At 38.5% G+C, this 21,461-nt stretch overlaps 1 protein-coding gene across 1 annotated transcript; it reads left to right on the top strand.

Annotated features, from left to right (window-relative positions):
• Positions 1–10: 10 nt before the first annotated feature.
• COPS5 (COP9 signalosome subunit 5) lies at positions 11–19,753 on the top strand. The gene is made up of 8 exons (XM_053559509.1): positions 11–484; positions 2,929–3,163; positions 4,596–4,724; positions 6,380–6,445; positions 7,409–7,494; positions 12,598–12,709; positions 16,898–17,046; positions 19,515–19,753. The coding sequence occupies exons 1-8, from the start codon at positions 342–344 to the stop codon at positions 19,597–19,599; spliced, it is 1,005 nt and encodes a 334-aa protein (XP_053415484.1). The 5' UTR covers positions 11–341; the 3' UTR covers positions 19,600–19,753.
• Positions 19,754–21,461: the final 1,708 nt, after the last annotated feature.

The following is a 21,461-nucleotide window of genomic DNA, read 5'->3' as shown; positions in this document are numbered from 1 at the left end:
GCGGAAGATCATACCATTCCCATACCTGATCATTGTATTTGTCCTAATTCATACATATAATGCTCCAAAATGAGATGTCCTCATTTAAGTCACAAGAATATTCTCCTCTCCCTAATTATTACTGTAGCTGATGTTTCTATCGTTGCTTCATCAAAAGGCCCTTATCTTCCCCGAATGGTCTGTACCAACTTCGCCTCCCGTTCTAGGTGTCATGGCTGCCCCGAGAGTCTCGTAAGAGTTTCCACCTGTGGTGGGAAGGGTCGGAAGTCTACACTCGCACATTTAGCGAGGTCAAGTTCCGTCTTGGTCGTGGAGTCGACACCTTCTCCGATTGCTCGGCGATGGCGGCGTCCGGGAGCGGTATGGCGCAGAAAACCTGGGAATTGGCCAACAACATGCAGGAAGCTCAGAGTATCGATGAAATCTACAAATATGACAAGAAACAGCAGCAAGAAATCCTCGCAGCGAAGCCCTGGACTAAGGAGTGAGGAGGTCCCTGGCGAGACGCTGGGGAGGGAAAGGATGGCGGGATTTTAAGAGACCCAGAACGAGTGGGAGTTGGAAGGGGGTGAACAGCGGGGGGGACAGTGGAACACAATACCCCTGAGAGATTTTGGTCTATCTTTATCCCTTCAAGTAGAGCCTAAGCCCCTCCACTGGGGCCTGCTTAGACTCCCCTTTCTGTATCTGTACCCCCATTTGTCTCTGGAGGATGAAAGGGAGAACAAGAAGCGGTGATTTAGATTGTCACTTCTGAATGTCCATATTGTCCTATATGCTACGCACTCTGCCCTGAACAAGGTGTCGACATTACACCTTACCGGGACCTTAAAATGTTTCCAGACTGGGGACTGCAGCTGTTTTCAGAAATCAAGTCAACAGTCCAAGGATCTGAAATAGTTATGAGCTAGCTACTTGGGAGGCTGAGGCAGGAGGAACTTGAGCCGAGGCTGCAGGGAGCTAATGCACAGTGAGCTCATGCCACTGCCCTCCAACCTGGGCGACAGAGCGAGATCCTGCCTCTAATAAAAGAAAATAGCTACGAGCCATCTTTTAGAGGCCTGTAATAGTTTTTTGATTGCTGGTAGTTATTTCAGAAATATACTGAAGCTCTACTCAGTCTATAAAATGTTACTGCACCGGTACACACAAGCCAGAAATTATAAAAATAGAGCTTAAGTCTTTTTGCCCCTTAGCAAAATCCATTTATCCCTGGGAATGATGACAAGTCGAGAATTCTTTACTCATAATATTCATCCTTTCCTAAGAGTAGGTTTTGTTAAGGAGAGAGTGAAGAGCACAAAAGCTAATGGTGAGATAGAAAGGAGAGCTGTGATCGTACGTACAACAGAATTTACTTCATCTGCCTCACAGTTTACAAGTCTAGCTTTAACAATCATCATTCAGATTCAACAATGGTTATTGAGTACTTCATATGGGCTGAGCACTGAGCTTTCCACATCTCATTTAATCTTAATGACATCCCAATATTGTATTTTCATTCTTTTTTTTTTCTGTAAATACAGAAACAAGCAAATATGTTGTTAACTTACCTCGCGATCACACTGAGGCAATGAACTCCTGAGCAGTAATCAAACCTAAGATCATATCTCACAGCTGTTACTGACTACATGACTTACCTTAGAAGTCAACTTACTTGTCCATCTTCATTTATCTGTAAAATTAAAAACAAGACCTACCTATTAGCGATGTCCTAAATAAAGGTGGGGGTAGGGGAATGAGGGAGCGGGAAGAACATGGAGGAAGGGGAGGGAAGTCACGGTATGACACACCCCTTGGAGCAGGACACAATTTTATAAGAGGGACTTTAACAAATGCAATCAATGTGACCTAATTCTTTGTACCCTCAATGAATCCCAAACAAAAAAAAAATTTAGATGAGGCAATGTATACAAAGTATGTAGTAGGAGCACAGTAACTTAAAATGAGAGAAATCATTTTAATTCCTGTCTTCACTTCCAAAGACTCTATAATTTTCAGTTTGTGGTTGAAGTCTGGCCAAGCTTAGGAATTAAACTTGGATGCTTTCTGAGGGCAGACATCTAAAAAGGCTTCTCAGAGACACTGCCTGTACAGGCCAGTTAAATTGTCTGGTTGTCTCCTTACTTCTCTAGCAGGCTGGGCACTTTTTGTGATCTGTTAAGTATTTGGAAATCAGCCTCTCTAATTGTGGCTCTAACTATATTCATCCTAGCTGTACATCCTTGGGCTACATCAGTGAGACCAAAATGTAATTTTATTCAAGAGTTTAATCATATCCACCAATAGTAAACTCATTTTAATTTTGAAGCTAAAATTAAAAAGTGGAAAGTCACAACTTTCAACACATTGTTCTTTGAGAGTACCATTAAGAGACAGGTTAATAATGCTAACAGCAGATAGCACTTATTTAGGTTTTAGTATGTGCCAGGAACAAAGTTAAACATTTAGTATATATTATCTCATTTTATTTTATCCTAACAATAACTATGAAATATCCCTATTTACAGATGAGGAAACTAGGAAAGGGGGCAGTGCCAAGTCAGAACCTATATTCTTAACCGTTAGGCCTAAGAACAGTTAGGCACATTAATTCAGATCAGAATCAGAGATTTGGCCACTCCATATTAATAGATAAAAAATTTATTGAACTGGTCACACTATTCCCTTATTCGAATAGCTTATTAAAAAAACTACTTCAGACTTTTCCCCTCCCCCAAAAGGAAATCCTTTCCAGGACTGTGACATGTTTATTATTATTATTTCCCCTACAGGAACTGCCCTTTCGACCTTCATTTCTTCCCACATTCTGCGCTCCCCTTCCATCACTATAAATTGCTGCAAGATTTTATTCATTATCACAAAAATTTGTCTTTTGAAATTGTACTTTATATAAAAAATTAATTACACCATGATTTTGTTTTGTAGTCACCATTACTTTAAGTACTGCAAAATCTCAGCATTGGCTCTACTGAAAATGGTGATGCATGCCAGATCAGGAGGCAACTTGGAAGTGATGGGTTTGATGCTAGGAAAGGTGGATGGTGAAACCATGATCATTATGGACAGTTTTGCTTTACCTGTAGAGGGCACTGAAACCCGAGTAAACGCTCAGGCTGCTGCTTATGAGTACATGGCTGCGTACATAGAAAACGCCAAACAGGTAAAAACATTTGGTTAGTAACTACAAGTTAGAGTCTTAAGGTGACTTTTGAGTTTCTAAAATTAAAATTATCCTTTTTACATTAACTTTTATATTTTAAATTTAAAAATTCTATGTAAAATATATGAAATTAAAAACCTGATAAAATTTATAATGTAGATTTTTTTCTAATTAACTCTTTATTATCCCATGTCTGTTTAAGATCAAAAATTCAAGCCTCAGCCACATAGTGAGACCTTGTATCTGTAAAAAGTTAAAAAGAAAAAATATTAGCTAGGCATGGAGGCACATGCCTATAGCCCCAGCTCCTTGGGAGGCTGGAGACAGGAGGTTCACTTGAGCCAGGAGTTCAAGGTTACAGTAAGCAGTGATCTATACTATGTCACTGCACTCTAGCTTGGGAAATAGAGTGAGATCCTGTCTCTTTATATTAAAAAAAGAAAAAAGTTTGTAAACAACCTAAATGTTCCTGAGTATAAAACTAGTTAAATTATGGTATAATAATTTATACCAGTGGGTAGGGTGCCAGCCACATACACTGAACCCAGCTCAGGCCAGCTAAACAACGACAGCTACAACAACAAAAAAATAGCCCGGTGTTCTGGCAGGTACCTATAGTCCCAGCTACTTGGGAGGCTAAGGGAAAAGTATCACTTAAGCCCAAAAGTTTGAGGTTGCTGAGGTTGCTACCCAGAGCAACATAGTGAGACTCTGTCTCAAAAAAAAAAAAATCATGGTGTATATACATCAGTAGACTGCCAGGCAGGCTTTTAAAAAAGGTAGCTATCAGGTAGCACCTGTGGCTCAGTGAGTAGGGCACCAGCCCCATATACCAAGGGTGGCGGGTTCAAACCCAGCTCTGGCCAAACTGCAACAGGCATTGTGGCGGGCACCTGTAGTCCCAGCTACTCAGGAGGCAGGCAAGAGAATCACCTAAGCCCAAGAGCTAGAGGTTGCTGTGAGCTGTGACGCTATGGCACTCTACCGAGGGCTACAAAATGAGATTCTGTCTCTAAAAAAAAAGGCTGGGGGGTAGCTATCTATATGTTTACTTACATAGAGCAAACTCCACAATAGTTTGTTGAGTGGAAAAGCAAAGTGTAAAACACCGTTGTCTGATATACTGTTATATGTGTATTCTGTATGCAAAGAATATTCTGGGAAGGCATAAGTAATTCACCATAGGGTTAACACATAAGGTGAGAAACCAGATAGTTAAGGGGGTAAAAAAGGGAAGGAGACTGTAAACTCTTACAGTGCCTTGTAAATTCTGTGTTTTGTACACATACTATCTATTTTAAAAATCCTTTTTTTAAACTTCAAAGCAGTATTCTCCATACTGTTACTTTACCATAATGTTGTATAAATAGACAAATGTCAAGCATCTCTAAGATTAAACAGGAACTTTAAGCTCCTTTGCACTCTTCATTAGGTTGGCCGCCTGGAAAATGCAATTGGCTGGTATCACAGCCACCCTGGCTATGGCTGCTGGCTCTCTGGGATTGATGTTAGTACTCAAATGCTCAATCAGCAGTTCCAGGAACCCTTTGTAGCAGTGGTGGTAAGTATTTTTAAAACTAGTTTTAATTAAGTTCTTCATGAAGATTTACTAAAGCAAGTGTACTGAGAAACAGAAACAACGTGATAAAGAGCAAGGCTTAGGTGTCAGTCTGCCTAAGTTTGAGCGTTCACTGAGTGTGAAGCTGAGACTTTAAGTTAGTTTTGTGCATCCTACTTCCCCTCCTTTATAAAATGGGGGTAATCATAACACCTATATCTCAGTGCCCAGCTCATTATAGGTATTCAGTAAGCGGTTTTGTTATGCTCAGATAGTTTAAATACAATCCAGGTTTCTATGATGAAGGTAGCAATTATTCACCTATAAAAGAAAACTTTTTTAAAAATGAACAAATCTTCACATAATTTTTTTTTTTTTTTTTTGCAGTTTTTGGCTGGTGCTAGGTTTGAACCTGCCACCTCCGGCCTATGGGGCTGGCGCCCTACTCTGTTGAGCCACAGGCGCCACCCACATAATATTTTTTAATAGAAAAAAACATTTTATTATTACTTTCTACTATATAATGTATTAATGGCTATGCCAGATTGCATTTTCTCAAATGGCAAATGAAGTGCATTTGTCTCTGATTCCCAGGAGAACCTCAGTATCATCTGTCCTTTGAAGGATTCACTTTCTTCTGATGAGTGTGTTACTGTACACAAGGATAGCAATGGTGCTTAGTAGTAAAGAACATTTTGCTAAGTTGTTCTATGATGTGTCCTTGCTCAAAGTTTTCACTTTTTTCTGCTAATCTGGTTTTCAGTGCTTGATCATGTGTTTCTTCATTATTCACAGGATCTGATAGAGAGATAGGTTTTATGTGTTCATGTGTAATGTCCACAGAAGGAGGGTAGCATCCCGCCATTAGATGTCAAAGGAAGCTCTACTTTGCAAGTAGAGTCATCTGGTAGAGAAGAATATATAGATTTGCGACAAATAATATAAAGCTCCATTTTGGATTGGAAATAAATGTTGCAAGATAGTTCTCTTTGATATCACCCATTTTACTGCTGCTACGGCCATGGTGTATCAAATACTTACGAAAAAAGATGTTTTGAAAAATCGCTGCTTTTAAAACCTGCTTCTGGGCACACTAATTTTCATCCCTTGGCAACTCCTCGCTGTGAGCCTGCCATCTTGTTTCCCACATAATATTCCTTTTTTTTTGAGACAAAGCCTCAAGCTGTCACCCTAGGTAGAGTGCTGTGGCATCACAGCTCACAGCAACCTCCAACTCCTGGGCTCAAGCGATTCTCCTGCCTCCACCTTTGAAGTAGCTGGGACTACAGGCTCCCGCCACAATGCCTGGCTATTTTTTTCTTGGTTGCCCCTGTCATTGTTGTTTGGCGGGCCCCGGGGCTGGATTCGAACCTGCCAGCTCAAGTGTATGTGGCTGGCGCCTTAGCCACTTGAGCCACAGGCACCAAGCCCCCACATAATATTCTTAAATGATATAATAACTAAGTCTAATCTCTAACTTCTATAATTACCCATTTTATTGAACTTTTATGGTTTCTTGGTTTGGTTATTAGGTTATTACATGTATATGTGTGTATAGTGTTTCACGTATATATGTATTTCTAGGTTTATAATGTTTAAATAAAAGGAGGCATATAATTATTTTATATCCACACATGTTAAATATATCTTTCCTACAGATTGATCCAACAAGAACAATATCTGCAGGAAAAGTGAATCTTGGAGCCTTTAGGACATACCCAAAGGTAATTTTTTTTTTTAATTATTTTTTTTTTTTTGTAGAGACAGCATTTCACTTTAATGCCCTTCAGTAGAGTGCCATGGCGTCACACAGCTCACAGCAACCTCCAACTCCTGGGCTTAGGCGATTCTCCTGCCTCAGCCTCCCGAGTAGCTAGGACTACGGGCGCCTGCCACAACGCCCGGCTATTAATTATTTTTTTAGAGACAGCATCTCACTCTGTTGCCCAAGCTAGATTGCAGTGGCTACTCATAGGCATGATCATTGTGCTCTCTAGCTTCAAACTTCTGGGTTCAAGCAATCCTCTTGCCTCAGCTTCCAGAGTAGCTGGGACTATAGGAATGTGTGGTAATTTTTAAAACCATAAGTCTTTATAATTTTTTAAATTTCAAATATTTGGCCTGTTTTTAAAGATAGAATCAGTATTATTTTGTTAATAACAATTCAATAATATTTAGAAAAATATCAGTCAAACTGATACAGACTATCTCTAGCAAAAAATAATACATTTATGTTATACATTGTTAATTTTACTGGAAAAACAGTCTTCATTTAATAGTAGGTATCTGTATGCCCATGGCATTCTGACAGATGCTGGAGAAATAGCAAGCTAAATACATAGATCTACTTCCTTCAGTAGGAGAGCCTACAACTTGAAATAGATGCTAGAACAAAAGTACATCACCTGAGGAAAAGAAAAACAAATCTGTGAGCCACAATCAGCTTACAGCAGTCAAGTAGGATTGGGGAAGGGTAGAAACAGTATTTTTTTTTTTTTTTTTTTAGTAAGAATGTTTATGTTAAATATTTTCTTCACCAAAATTAATGATCCTATAAATAGAAAGCAACTTAGGAGATTTTCTGAAGAAAAAGAAAAGGGGGAAAAAAAGAAAGCAACTTAGGAAATACAGTGTTTTTCTCACTTTCATATATTTTTTAAATCTTCTATTTTTTTCTTTTTGGTTAGGGTTACAAACCTCCTGATGAAGGACCTTCTGAATACCAAACTATCCCACTTAATAAAATAGAAGACTTTGGTGTACACTGCAAACAGTAAGTAAAAAATTTATCTGATGCTAAGATCATCATAAGAAACCTAAGGTATTATCCAATCCAGGTCCCTTGTGTTAATGATGAGAAAAAAGGCTCAGACAAAATGCATTTCATTCATAATAACTTTTAACATAACAGTAAAAAAGACCTGAACTTAGGATCATGTTCAGATCTTTTTATTAATAATTGTTTTAATATTTCCTACAACCATAAACTTTTTCTCAACATACAAGATACTTGGCCCATACTAACACTTGAGATATGTTTTCTTCAGGGACAGCCTGAAGCTAGCATGTCTGCAGCCCTCAAAGTATAAGAAGCTACACTAGGGCAGCGCCTGTGGCTCAGTGAGTAGGGCGCTGGCCCCATATACCAAGGGTGGCGGGTTCAAACCCAGCCCTGGCCAAACTGCAACAAAAAAATAGCTGGGCGTTGTGGCGGGTGCCTGTAGTCTCAGCTGCTCAGGAGGCTGAGGCAAGAGAATCGCTAAGCCCAAGAGCTGGAGGTTGCTGTGAGCCATGTGACGTCATGGCACTCTGCCGAGGGCGGTAAAGTGAGACTCTGTCTCTATAAAAAAAAAAAAAAGAAGCTACACTAAAAACATGTATGCTTTTTAAAAATGGTTATTTTATGGCATATGAATTACATCTTAATTTTTTTTAATGCTAAGCCAGTGGGACAGTTTCCTCTACCTTCTATCTATATCTCACCACCTGTCTTTTGTCACCTTCACCCAAACCTGCCATCTGGAGCCTGAACCATAGCACTGGCCTTCTACCTAGTCTTCATACTTCTACCCTTCACCCCTCCAAGGTCTTTTGTTAAGCAGACTGATTCTGTTAAAATGTAAGTTAAATCATGTTCCTCCTTTTGACTTCCCATCTCACCAAGAATAAGATCTATAGTCCTTAAAGATCATACAACCCTGTATGATTGGGCCCCTCCAATCTCTATGAGCTCATCTCTTCTTGCTGAACCCTTGCTCTCTCCAGTCCATCCATATTGGCCTCCTTACAGTTTGTCAGATGTGCCAGGCAGGCTCATCCCTCAGGGCTTTTGCATTTGCTCTTCCCGCTGCCTGGAACAGTCTTCCTTATTCGTATGTGGCAGTCATTGACTGTCTGTTTAAGGGTCACTGTTCACCTTATCTAGCACTCTGTGTTCCCTTTCCCAGACTTCTTTTTCTTCTTAGCACTTGTTACCATCTGATATAGTATTGCTTCCTTCTTACTGACCCCTTTAAAAGGTGAACTTCATGGCAAAAGAATTATTTATTGTTGTATCCTTACATTTAAAGCAGAGCATTGGCAAGCGAAAGTGTCTTCTGTCTCTAATCCCAGAACTTTGGGAAGCTGAGACGGGATGATTACTTGAGGCCGGGAGTTTGAGACCAGCCTGGGCAATGCAGCGAGACCCCATCTCTACAGAAAAATTTTTTAAATAAAATAATTAGAACAAACAAATAAAACAGGGCATGGAACAAAGGCACCATAAAAAAAAAAAAGTTGCTTAAATCAATAAATGATTATCTATTGTCCTTTTTTCTCCCTACCTCTTATCCCACTTTAAGGAATACCTTGGCTACCCATCTGCTATTCTTATTTTCTATTTAGAAATTCTTAGAAAATTCCAGAATTTCTAAAGTTGAGTTATGAAATATATCTGGTTTTCAGGCATCTCTGACATATTTCTATAAAAATCCTATTTTTCAGTTAGAAGTTTAGGATTAATCAAATTAATTAATCAAATTAATTCTTTTCAGTAGGGTAAATCAAATTAATTAATTAATTAATTAATTAATTATTAAAACCAATTAATTATTAAGGAAAAACCATAATATTTAAGTGACTGACTCTGGGAGAGATGAAAGAGAAGGGTAAAAGACTGTTGTTTTTATAAATTTCATAGAATCCTTTTAATTTTTTAAACAATGCACTTGTAACACTAATACAATATAAGCTAAATAAAAAATATTGTGTGTCCCATTTCCAGGTTTCTTAAAGTTAAAATATTTAGTCCCTGAGCTAGGTGCAGTGGCTCATGCTTGTAATCCCAGCAAGTTGGGAGGCTAAACTAGAGGATCTCTTGGGGCCAGGAAGTTCTTCACCAGCCTGGGCAATATAGTTGAGACTCTATCTCTACAAAAAAATACAGAAATTGGTTAGATGTGGGGGCACACACCTGTAATTCTAGCTACTTGGGAGGCTGAGGCAGGAGGACTGCTTGAGCCCAGGAGTTTAAGGCTCAGTGAGCTGATTATGCCATACTGTATGCTAGTCTGGGTGACAAAGAAAGGCTCTGTCTCCAAAAAAAGATAGAATAGATATTAAAAGTATAAGCCTTTAATAACACTACAACTCGACCTAAATGAAAAACACACTTTGGGAAGATGAGGCAGGATTTCTTGAGGCCAGGAGTCCAATAACTGCCTGAGCAAAAGTGAGACTCTGCCGCTATTTAAAAAATGAGCTGGTTGTGGTGGTGTGTGCCTGTAGTCCCAGCCACTTGGGAGGCAGAGGCAGGAGGATTGCTTGAGCCCAGGAGTTTGTAGTAAGCTCTGATGACAATACTGCACTCTAGCCCTGGCAACAGAGCAGGACCCTGTCTCAAAAAAAATGAAACAAAACAAAAACACGTTGACTTATTCTGAAAATGAAAGCATCACAGCAAAGGTGGAAAAGTATTTCCAAACCTAGTATTTCTCAAACAGGAAAGGTTTAAATTCTTTTCAGTAGGGTAAATCAAATTAATTAATTAATTAATTAATTGGTTTTCCTTAAGACCTAAATACTTGAAGTTTAAGTAGTTACCCTCATATCTTCAAACAACATCCTGATAATGTTGCTTCTTGATTTTCAGTTATAGGCAGTATCTATTATTGATACTATATTATTCCCATACAGAAGAGAATTTAGCTATGCAAGTAATTTTGAATACTCTTCTTTTCAATTCTGCTACTGAGATTTACAGGTAATCACTACCTATTAGGGGGAAAAATTCTTTATATCAGCCTATAAAATTAAAATAGTAATTACATGGAAGTGACCCATGAATTGTAAAACATAAAAGTCTATTTTAGACCCTCAAGTTTGAGTTCCCTTATTTTTCATTTTTTATAAATCTAAATCTTTTGTTACATTCATCCTTTCCTTTTTTTCTCCGCATGTTTCAGGTCTAACCTCTCCTTTCTAAAGTTGATCTTTTCAATTTATGCCTGCCCTAATCCCTGCCTCTCCTTTTCCCTCCCCACCTTTAACCATTCCCTCCCCACCTTTAACCATTCCCTCATTCCTAGAGCCTCACCTCTTAAATACCCTCCTAAGTACCTATACTCTGTACGTAAAGACTGAAGTTTTGGTAATAGGCATAACTTTGTATATCATTTCTCTGTCCCTTACTAGCTGTGTGGCTTTGAGCAAGGTCTTTAATCTCTCCAATCTGTTTCCTTGCTACAGAATGGAGATAATAAATCCTTCCTCATATGGTTGTAGGAATGATTAAATCAGAACATATATATAAAGCACTCAGGATACAATAGCTGCTTAAGAAATACACTGTTCCGGCTCAGCAACCATAGCACAGTGGTTATGGCGCCAGCCACATACACTGAGGCTGGTGGGTCCAAGGCCTGGGCCAGCTAAACAACAACAACTGCAGCAAAAAATAGCCAGGCATTGTGGTGGGCACCTGTAGTCCCAGCTACTCAGGAGGCTGAGGCAAGAGAATCGCTTAAGCCCAAGAGTTTGAGGTTGCTGTGAGCTGTGACGCCACAGCACTCTATGGAGGGCGACATAACAAGATGTCTCAAAGAAAAGAAAAAAAGACATTGTTCTGCCACTAGCTGCTTCCTTTGTCTTCAGACATGCACAGCTGTCTTAATCTTGAAAAGACCTTCGCTTAATTTTAATATCTTCAATTTTTTATTATTTTTTATTGCCTCACTGCTAACCTTTGATCAGCAGGCATTTTTGGTTGTGTCTACATGCCTTTATCTTTTGCACCACTAACCCAAGTCTGAGCCTTTATCTCTTTCAATCTTCCTTGCTGCAGTGACTTCCTTTATGGTACCCCTGCCTCAGTTTGTCTTCCTCTAACATGTCCTGATGGTACTGCCACAGTGAGCTTTTTACAATACCCCTTTGGCTGTATCATTGTTCTGCTCTCATTCCTTACACAAGTCTCAGGTTTAAATTTCTTAACTTTTCTGTAACATCCTCCACCAATCGCACCCCAGTGCGGGTTTCTAGATTTCGCTTACATAATTCTTTCTTGCTATTATCCAGCTAAACTGATTTGTTACCTCTTTCATGTCTTTCTTTTTCATGTGTCAACGCTCTCTGCCTAATACCCTCCTTGCTCTCAACATACTCATGCCATAGACTCATATTAAGGGCTCCCCTAAATCCTGCCTTTTTCCTGGGGCTTCTGGGGCAATTCTAGCTCCAGGAGACCACTGGAGCTCCTCTACACTAAACCTTAATTGGTAGGCAGTTCATTTTATATGTGTACTGTGGCATCATTTATTGTTATCCAGTGTGTATCATATTTAGTTTTGTGTGGATTCATACCAAATACCCCGTGTAAAGGTTGAGTTTCTCAAGGTAAAGAAGTCTCTTGTGCTTCTTTGTATCTATTGATGTTCAGAACATACTGAGATATTTTAGTATTTATTTTTTAAAAATGTTTTCCAGACATTTAGATTCTTCTTACAACATACTTTGGGAGCAATTATTTTAGTTACCTTAAGGATCCACTTCAAAGTTTGCTTTTCCAAGAAGCCATGGGTACTAACCAGGAAATTAGAAAGGGAGGGATGGGGAATTTACATGTCATTTTCAGAAATTCTGATTGGCTGTTAATAACATCTTAGTAATTTCTGGTCTCTACAGACAAAAGAGTATAAGACAAGGAGTTTAATAGACAGAAGACTTGAAACTGCACTCCTGAAGTATAAGGAAACCATGGTTCGTTATTGTTCTGTTAGACTAAAAGCTAAAATAGGACTGTTTGACTATAAAATGTAGTTTGCTTAAATTTGGCCATGACTTTTGTGTGATGTAGGAGTATTTTTTCACTAACTAAATTTGTGCTTTCATTTCATAGATATTATGCCTTAGAAGTCTCATATTTCAAATCCTCATTGGATCGCAAATTGCTTGAACTTTTGTGGAATAAATACTGGGTGAATACACTGAGTTCCTCTAGCTTGCTTACTGTAAGTACTGTACTTGCGAGGGATGCATTTGAATTTTATCTAAGCTACAAAAACTGTGTAATATCTGAAACCCTTTTTCACAGAAAGGCTGTACCTGACTTCACCAAAATACCAGGGCTGGTGTGGTATTTGGCACCACCAGAGCTGGATCAGCAAGCTAGGCCGATCCACGGTCTCTGTCATATACCACAGAGACAAAAGTATGTGACTAACAGCAAACAGAGTTGGCATATTAGGGTGAGATCTGCCCCTGCCTTAAGGAGACTTATGGGGGAAAAATAGAAATACTATTGTTTACTGTATAGGTTATCTCATCTAGAACTCTGGTTATAAGTAATAGGATACCTAATGAAGCTAGCTTAACAAGAGAATCATACAAATTGCTAAGTCCTGGAATAAGGCTTACCTCAGGCACTGCTAAGTTTGCATTTAAACATTATTATTTTTTTTTTTTGTAGAGACAGAGTTTCACTTTATGGCCCTCAGTAGAAGGCTGTGGCCTCACACAGCTCACAGCAACCTCCAACTCCTGGGCTTAAGCAATTCTCTTGCCTCAGCCTCCCGAGTAGCTGGGACTACAGGTGCCCACCACAACACCCGGCTATTTTTTGGTTGCAGTTTGGCCGGGGCTGGGTTTGAACCCGTCACCCTCGGTATATGGGGCCGGCGCCCTACTGACTGAACCACAGGCGCCGCCCGCATTTAAACATTATTAAACATTATTATACGGTCTTAATTTTTCTCTTTGCTTTGATTTCATCTTGTTTAGCTTTGGTTTGTGGCTTCATGTGAAAGCAAAAGGGCAGCTTTAGCTTTAGATTTCCCAGCCTCTCAGTTTCATGTTCAAAGAGAAAATCAAGGTACATACGTACCCACAGACACATATACATTCCCAGACAAAGCTTCATTGTATCTGACTGGCTTTAGTTAGGTCACCATCCTTAGATCTGCAGTGAACCAGGGGAATAAACTTAGTTAAGTGTCTGGGCCAGGGCCAAGTGCTTTGCTGCTGAGCTGAGGTGGAAGAAACTCCTTCAGGAGCACAGGGACTGAGAATGGGGAAGGAGAAGACCTCAGAGGGAAATCAGAATATTATTACCCTAAAGAAACAAATGTTGGGAGAAAAAAATAAAAAGTGACATTTGCTGAATACTTTCCTATATATTATTAAAACCTATTTAGAGGCCGGGCGTGGTGGCTCACGCCTATAGTCCCAACACTATGGGAGGCCGAGGCAGGTGGATTGCCTGAGCTCAGAGGTTCGAGACCAGTATGAGCAGCAGTGAGCCAGAGTAAGACCCCGTCTCTACTAACATCAAAAATAGCCAGACGTTGTGGTGGGTGTTTGTAATCCCAGCTACTGGGGAGCAACGGGACAGAACATCACTAGAGGAAGCATTGAAAAAAAGAGGAAAGAAAATGAACAACAACAACAAAAAAAAAAAAGAGTACTTCAAATGAAGAAGAATGATGAATAAGCAAGCTGAAATTAAAAATTAAAAAAAAAAACTATTTAGAAAGATGTTTATGTAACAAGCTTCTCTATATTTCAAACTTAGGAACAGTTTCTTACCTTTTTTAAAAAGTAGGCCATTTCTACTTAGGCTGATGCAAGAGAATCGCCTAAGCCCAAGAGCTAGAGGTTGCTGTGAGCTATGATGCCACAGCCCTCTACCAAGGACAACAAAGTGAGACGCTGTCTCTAAAAAAAAAAAAATAATAATAATAGGCCATTTCATATACTGCAGTATACATAGTGTTTAGAACCATGGGATTTGGAATAAAATAAAAAGGATTTGAAATAACTGCCACTTCACTAGTTCTGAGTGACCTTCGGAAAGTTGTTTAGTGTGAATGAGCCTTTTCTGGGTATAAAATGATACTATATACATCATTAAGTACTCTGGGAAAATTAAATAGTATTCCATATGTAAAGTAATTTTAGATGTTAACTTTTAAGTGGGCCTTTTTAAAGAACTATCTATATATAATAATCAAGGATATATCAGAACTTCAAAGGAAATCAAACATTGGCTTCCTTCTTTTTTTGTAGAGACAGAGTCCCACTTTATGGCCCTCGGTAGAGTGCTGTGGCATCACACAGCTCATGGCAACCTCCAACTCCTGGGCTTACGTGATTCTCTGACCTCAGCCTCCCAAGTAGCTGAGACTACAGGCGCCCGCCACAACACCCAGCTTTTTTTTTTTAATTACAGTTCAGCCAGAGCGGAGTTTGAACCTGCCTCCCTCGGTATATGGGGCCGGCGCCTTACTGATTGAGCCACAGGCGCCGCCCCAAACATTGGCTTTCCTATAGTTACATGATGAGAAAAAGATTCAAAAATGAATGTTTTCATTTTATGATAAAATGAATGTCATGCTTTCTTTTAAAACCTAAAATGGATATTACTCATAAAATACATTAAAGCCTATCCTACAAAATTGGTAGCCTCTTTTAGTCACTCCATGTAAATAGTGGACCAAGTGATTTCATTTAGCATTTTTTTAAAACTCACTCAAATATATACAGTTAATACTTTCAGAGAATTACAGGATTATTAGAGAATTCTGAGACCTTAAAAAGTGTTTTTTTTAACCCATGAAAAATGGGAGGTATTTTTGTCATGCAGGCAAACAGTTGTGCTTGAGACCAGAATCGTGAATTTGTGTTATTTTCCCTATAAACCCATGAAAAAGAAAATCCTGTGAAACTAATAAACCATGCCAAGTGCTTTCAAACAATTCTCTTTTATACAAGAACTTCTTAGCAGTCAAATTATTTTCATAATGAATTTCTTTGCTATCATGCCATGGCACTCTACCAAGGGTGACAAAACAAGACTGTCTCCAAAAACAAAAAAATGAAGTGAGTTTTTTTTTTCTTCTCTAGGTGTGTATTAGATTGCCTACTGGCTTCATAGTTTTTTTCCTCTCTAGGCATGTATTAGATTGCCTACTGGCTTCATAATAGTATTGAATACATGGATATTTGCTTTTCTATTCTTGTGATACTTTCCTAGAAAGAATGTGTTTCAACTCCATCCAGGCTAATACAAAAGATGTGAAGTCACCATCTTTTTATGGCTGAATAGTATTCCATGGTATACATATACCACATTTTGTTAATCCAATCCTAAGCTGATGGGCATTTCGGTTGTTTCCACATCTTGGCAATTGTAAATTGAGCTACAATAAACAATCTAGTACAAATGTCCTTATGATAAAATGATCTTTTTCTTTTTAGTAGATGCCTTGTAGTGGGATTGCAGGGTCAAATGGGAGTTCTAATTTGAGTTCTTTGAAGATTCTCATAACTTTATCTTTGTGAAATTTTTTTGGTATTTGAAATTTTAGGTATATTTGGTATATACCTAAAAAATGACACCTATAAAAATCTGTTTAACTATATTACAGTTAAGTGTACCCATGTAACTACTAAATTTTTCTTTTTTTAAAGTATATAATATTATAGGAAAAACGTACATAGTATTCCCAGCCTACGAAATGTAGGTAAGCATATAGCAATACTCTGAAATACAACTGTGGTTAGATATAAGTAGAGGGATTATAGATGTGTTAATAGCCCTTTCTATAGCCCTACATTTTCCAAATTTTCTATAATAACTATTAAGTTTATAACCAGAAAAGCTAAAACAAATGTTATTTTTTAAAATTGTCTTCTGTACGAATTCTAAAAGTTCAACAAGAACAATAACAAAATTAGCTAACGGTTATTAAGCCTTCACTAGGTGCCACAGACAGTCCTAAGAGCTTTATATATAGCACTTCATTTAAGTTTTGCAATAGCCTTAAGGTAGAAATTACTGACTCCCTCTTCCATTTTCAGAAGACAACCTGGAGGTGAGCCCCTAGGCCTCCCAACTAATCTGCAGCAGGGCCAGAATCTGAGCTCAGATCTTTGTACTTCAAAGCCTTCCATGATAACAAATGTTAGAGTTAGGTAGTCAAGAAGAAAAGTTACAAACTCCATCTTGAAATTATAAAAAAGAAAATATCTACACTTGAACATTTAGAAGGAGTTTTTGCAAGTGTAATTTGCCCTCTTCAGGTTTATGGCAGAATTCTTTGTAAGTGAAATGTTGTGAGTAGAAGAAAATTACATTAAAATACTTAGATTTTTTTAATAGCCTTGTATTACATACTGACATGATACCATTTTCCTGACAGAATGCAGACTATACCACTGGGCAGGTGTTTGATTTGTCTGAAAAGTTAGAGCAATCAGAGGCCCAGCTGGGAAGAGGGAGTTTCATGTTGGGTTTAGAAACACACGACCGGAAGTCAGAAGACAAACTTGCCAAAGCTACAAGAGACAGGTAAGAAAGGGCAAATCTGTAAGATTCCTGCCCTTAACTTTTTTTTTACAACTTGCAAATAATAATAGGATTCAGATTCCTTAGGGTTCAACTGAGCTATAACTTAGAATGATAGCTGAATGATAACTTCTTGGTACCTTTAAGAGTTGTCACATGCAGGTTTTAACTTTGAAAATTTAGGGAACATTAGATTAAAACATTGAAGGCTTAAATCAAAGATCTAGGTAGTGTTATGGAACTCCTAGTCACCTTTTCTAGGTTCACCTAGAAAGTATAACAGAGAAAACCAACCCATCAATGGACATTTTTGTTTTGTTTTTTGAAACAGGGTCTCACTTAGTCATCCAGACTGAAATGCAGGATCCTCACCATAGATCACTGCAAACTCAGACTATGGGGCTCAAGCAATCATCCTACCTCAGCCTTCTGAGTAGCTAGGACTATAAGCATGTGTCACAATACCCAGCTTATTTTTTATGTTTTTGTAGAGACAGGGTCTTGCTGTGTTGCCCAGGCAAGTCTCAGACTCCTGGCTTCAAGCTATCCTCCCACCTCAACCTACCAAAATGCTAGGATTACAGGCATGAGCCACCATGCCCAGTCCCATCACTGGATCTTTTTTTTTTTTTTTTTTTTACCATCACTGGATCTTAAAAAAACAAAAAGCTGGTGGTGCCCATAGCTCAGTGGGTAGGGTGCCAGCCACATACACCGAAGCTGATGGGTTTGAACCCGACCCAGGCCTGCTAAACAACGACAACTACAACAAAAAGATAGCCGGGCATTGCGGTGGGTACCTGTAGTCCCAGCTACTTGGGAGGCAAGAGAATCACTTAAGCCCAAGAGCTTGAGGTTGCTGTGACACCATGGCACTCTACCCTGGACCACAGCTTGAGACTGTGTCTCAAAAAATAATAATAAAATTTAAAAATAATAAAAAATAGTAATACAAAAGTAGACAATTTTCCTTTTGGGGGTATCTTTATAAGAATTGCATCTCTTCTGAACATTGAGGGGATTTTGTCATTGCTTTTTTAGAAATAGGGTCCTATTCTGTTTCCTAGGTTGGAGTACATTGACCTGTTACACATAATGATATTCTAACCTCTTATACCCTAGTCATTCTCTGGGGATTAAATTAGGATTTTTTTAAAATTTGCCAGATTTCAATTTTTCATTGAGCACCTAGCATTTCAGTCTGGATGACTGAGCAAGACCCTGTTTCAAAAAAACAAAACAAAAAAGGAAAGTAGAACTGTGTTGACTTCTGCATAAGCTGATATGTTGATATCTATTTTAAGAAAAACTGGTCTGGTCTATAGGGAGGAGAAGGGAAGATAAAGTATATCCTGGGAATGGAAATCATCTAAGTTAAAATGATCTCATTCCCTTCTTTGTAGGATTTTAGAAAGTAAAGCTAGTGACCTGGCTAAAAATTACATTTTTATTTGCATTAGTTCTCATTATTGGTACTTGCTTCACTGTGTGTTTTTGTTCAATGTCTTTATGTCTATAATTTGTCATTTTCTGTACATCTATATCTCAGTTTCTCATGAAGTAAAAATTTCACTATGGGAATACCTTCAATCATATAAAAAGAAAAGCAGGAAGGATAAAAATAGTAATACAAAAGTAGCCAATTTTCCTTTTTCGGGTATCTTTATAAGAATTGAATCTCTACTGAATATTGAGGGGATTTTGTCATTGGTTTTTTAGAAATAGGGTCCTATTATGTTTCCCAGGTTGGAGTACATTGACCTGATCATACATCATAGACTCAAACCCTGAGCACAGGTGATCTGGTCTGCCTCAGCCTCCTGAGTAACTGGGATTACAGACACACACCACCACACCCAGCTAAATTAAAAAACAAATTTATATTAGAGATAAGGTCTTGCTGTCCTCCCAAAATGCTAGGATCACAGGCATGTGCCATCGCATCCAGCCTGTCATTGCCTTTGTACTTTTTTATCTTTCTAAAATCTAAGTCCTTCACCCACTAACCTAACTTTGAGATTTAATGGTTTGGAAGGTGTTTGTGATTATTTTGGGGGAGGAAAAGCATTCTTTAAAATTATTTTTCAAGTTATTCTAAGTAATAAATAACAAGAAACAATAAATTTTAATGTAATATTAAAATCAATCTATAAATTATGGATTATGTACAATTTTAGTCACATTCTAAAACAGAACTTTTTCCAAAGCAACTAGTAGGTAGTAAAATTAACTATTATGAATTGTATCAAATGTTACATTGTCATTCTCTTTTCTAGTAAATAACAAAATAGTCAAAAGACATGCAGAAGAGTAAAAAAAATCAAGGGTAAATTTCAAATTGGTATAAAGAGTATGAATAAAACTAAAAATCATTATTGGAGGTGCATGGGTGGATGAGGGTTAGGGGTGATCTTGTGTGTCTGAAATAGTTTTCAATTTGTGACATTACGTGATGTGTTTTTTCTTTTCAGCTGTAAAACAACCATAGAAGCTATCCATGGATTGATGTCTCAGGTTATTAAGGATAAACTGTTTAATCAAATTAACATCTCTTAAACAGTCACTGAGTAGTACTTTTGCCTGAAAGCCAGTATGAGAAAAATACTCAAGTAACATTTTAAAACCATTACTCAAAATGATTAGAAGTATAAGGTGCTCTGAAAAGTGTCCTGAATATTAACACCCTGTAATAAAATGCTTTAAAATGAAATTGTCCTTTCACTTTTTTTGTGGGCAGAATTGCATTATTTTTCTAGCATCTTTTAATGTTTTTGAATGTAAAAGAAAAAATATTTTTTAAATAGTCTTGTCTCCTACATTAGTCAAAGAATTTTAGCATTTCACTTCCCATACCAATTATGAGACCACTTTTCAATTTGTCTGTACCTTCTTTTGACAGTCTGTAGTAAAATATAATTTAACATTTTAATTATTTTAGTAATTATTCCTGGGAAACATTTCTAAGTCATACCATAAATAATTTTCCTGAAAATCATATAACTTATTAGAGATAGAGCAGAGTATCAAATCATTCAGCTATCACCGCATGCCCTTCCTGAACTAGGTCCAGTCCTAACGTAGCCACTGTCCTAACAGAACTTACTATGGAGGCCAAAGCTAAATTAACAAGAACTTAAGGCTGTATATTGCAAAGAAGGGAGAAATAAAGTGTGCTGGGGTACCCTTGAGAGGAGCACTTATCCCAGAGAGGCTTCAGGTAGGCTTCCTGAAGGAAGGGACCTGACCATTAAGTTGAAATTTGAAAGACAGGAGGACTAGCTAGAAAAAGACAAATAGGGAGATGATTACTGTCACAGTCAGGAATTATAGCAATATGCAAAAGGTCAAAGCCAGAAAGCAAGAACCTAGAACCTTTAAGGAAATGGAACTCAGTTAAAACAGACTGGTGGATAGAACCTGGGAATGATAAGAAATGATTTAAGAGATAGGACAAGGGTAGATTCTAGATGGGCCTTTTGGAGTTTACACTAAGAGTTTTGAGGAGTTAAAAGAGTTTTAAAGAGAGTAGCAATATATTAGATTATGTTTCCTAAGAGCATTTTATTCAGAGATTTGGTAGTAGAAGCTGGATGAGAAGCTGGAGACGTATGGAGTAAAAAGAACAATAAGAGGGCCCAACCCTGGATCATGGAAACATCGGATTTTAAAAATGGGCAGAAATCTGGGAGGCCAAGGTGGGTAGATTATCTGAGCTTAGGAGTTTAAAACCAGCCTAAACCAGAGCAAGACCCTGTCTCTAAAAATGGCCAGGCAGGGTGGAGCCTGTGGCTCAGTCGGTAGGGCGCCGGCCCCATATACCGAGGGTGACGGGTTCAAACCCGGCCCCAGCCAAACTGCAACCAAAAAATAGCCGGGCGTTGTGGCAGGCGCCCGTAGTCCCAGCTACTCGGGAGGCTGAGGCAAGAGAATCGCTTAAGCCCAGGAGTTGGAGGTTGCTGTGAGGTGTGTGATGCCACGGCACTCTACCGAGGGCCATAAAATGAGACTCTGTCTCTACAGAAAAAAAAAAAATGGCCAGGCATTGTGGTAGGCGCCTGTAGTCCCAGCTAACCGGGAGGCTGAGGTAAAAGGATCACTTGAGCCCAAGAGTTTGAGATTGCTGTGAACTTTGACACCACAGCACTCTACCCAGAGCTACAGAGACTCTGTCTCAAAAAAAAAAAAAAGGCATAAAAAGGAAAGTATAGGAGAAGTAAAACACCTAGTGACTTCATGTGCTGCTAAGGTCAAAGCAAACAAAACTTAAAGAGTTTTCTGTTAGATTTAGCAATGAGGTAGTCTTTGGTTAAGATAAGAAAGCCAATTAGCATTAATATTCAAATACTTTTTTGGGGGCGGCGCCTGTGGCTCAGTCGGTAAGGCGCCGGCCCCATATACCGAGGGTGGCGGGTTCAAAC

Source organism: Nycticebus coucang, chromosome 13 (assembly GCF_027406575.1).
Source record: "Nycticebus coucang isolate mNycCou1 chromosome 13, mNycCou1.pri, whole genome shotgun sequence".
In the NCBI taxonomy this organism is placed as follows: Eukaryota; Metazoa; Chordata; class Mammalia; order Primates; family Lorisidae; genus Nycticebus; species Nycticebus coucang.
The sequence above is the reverse complement of the archived record's forward strand: the minus strand, read 5'-3'. Positions and strand labels throughout refer to the sequence as shown.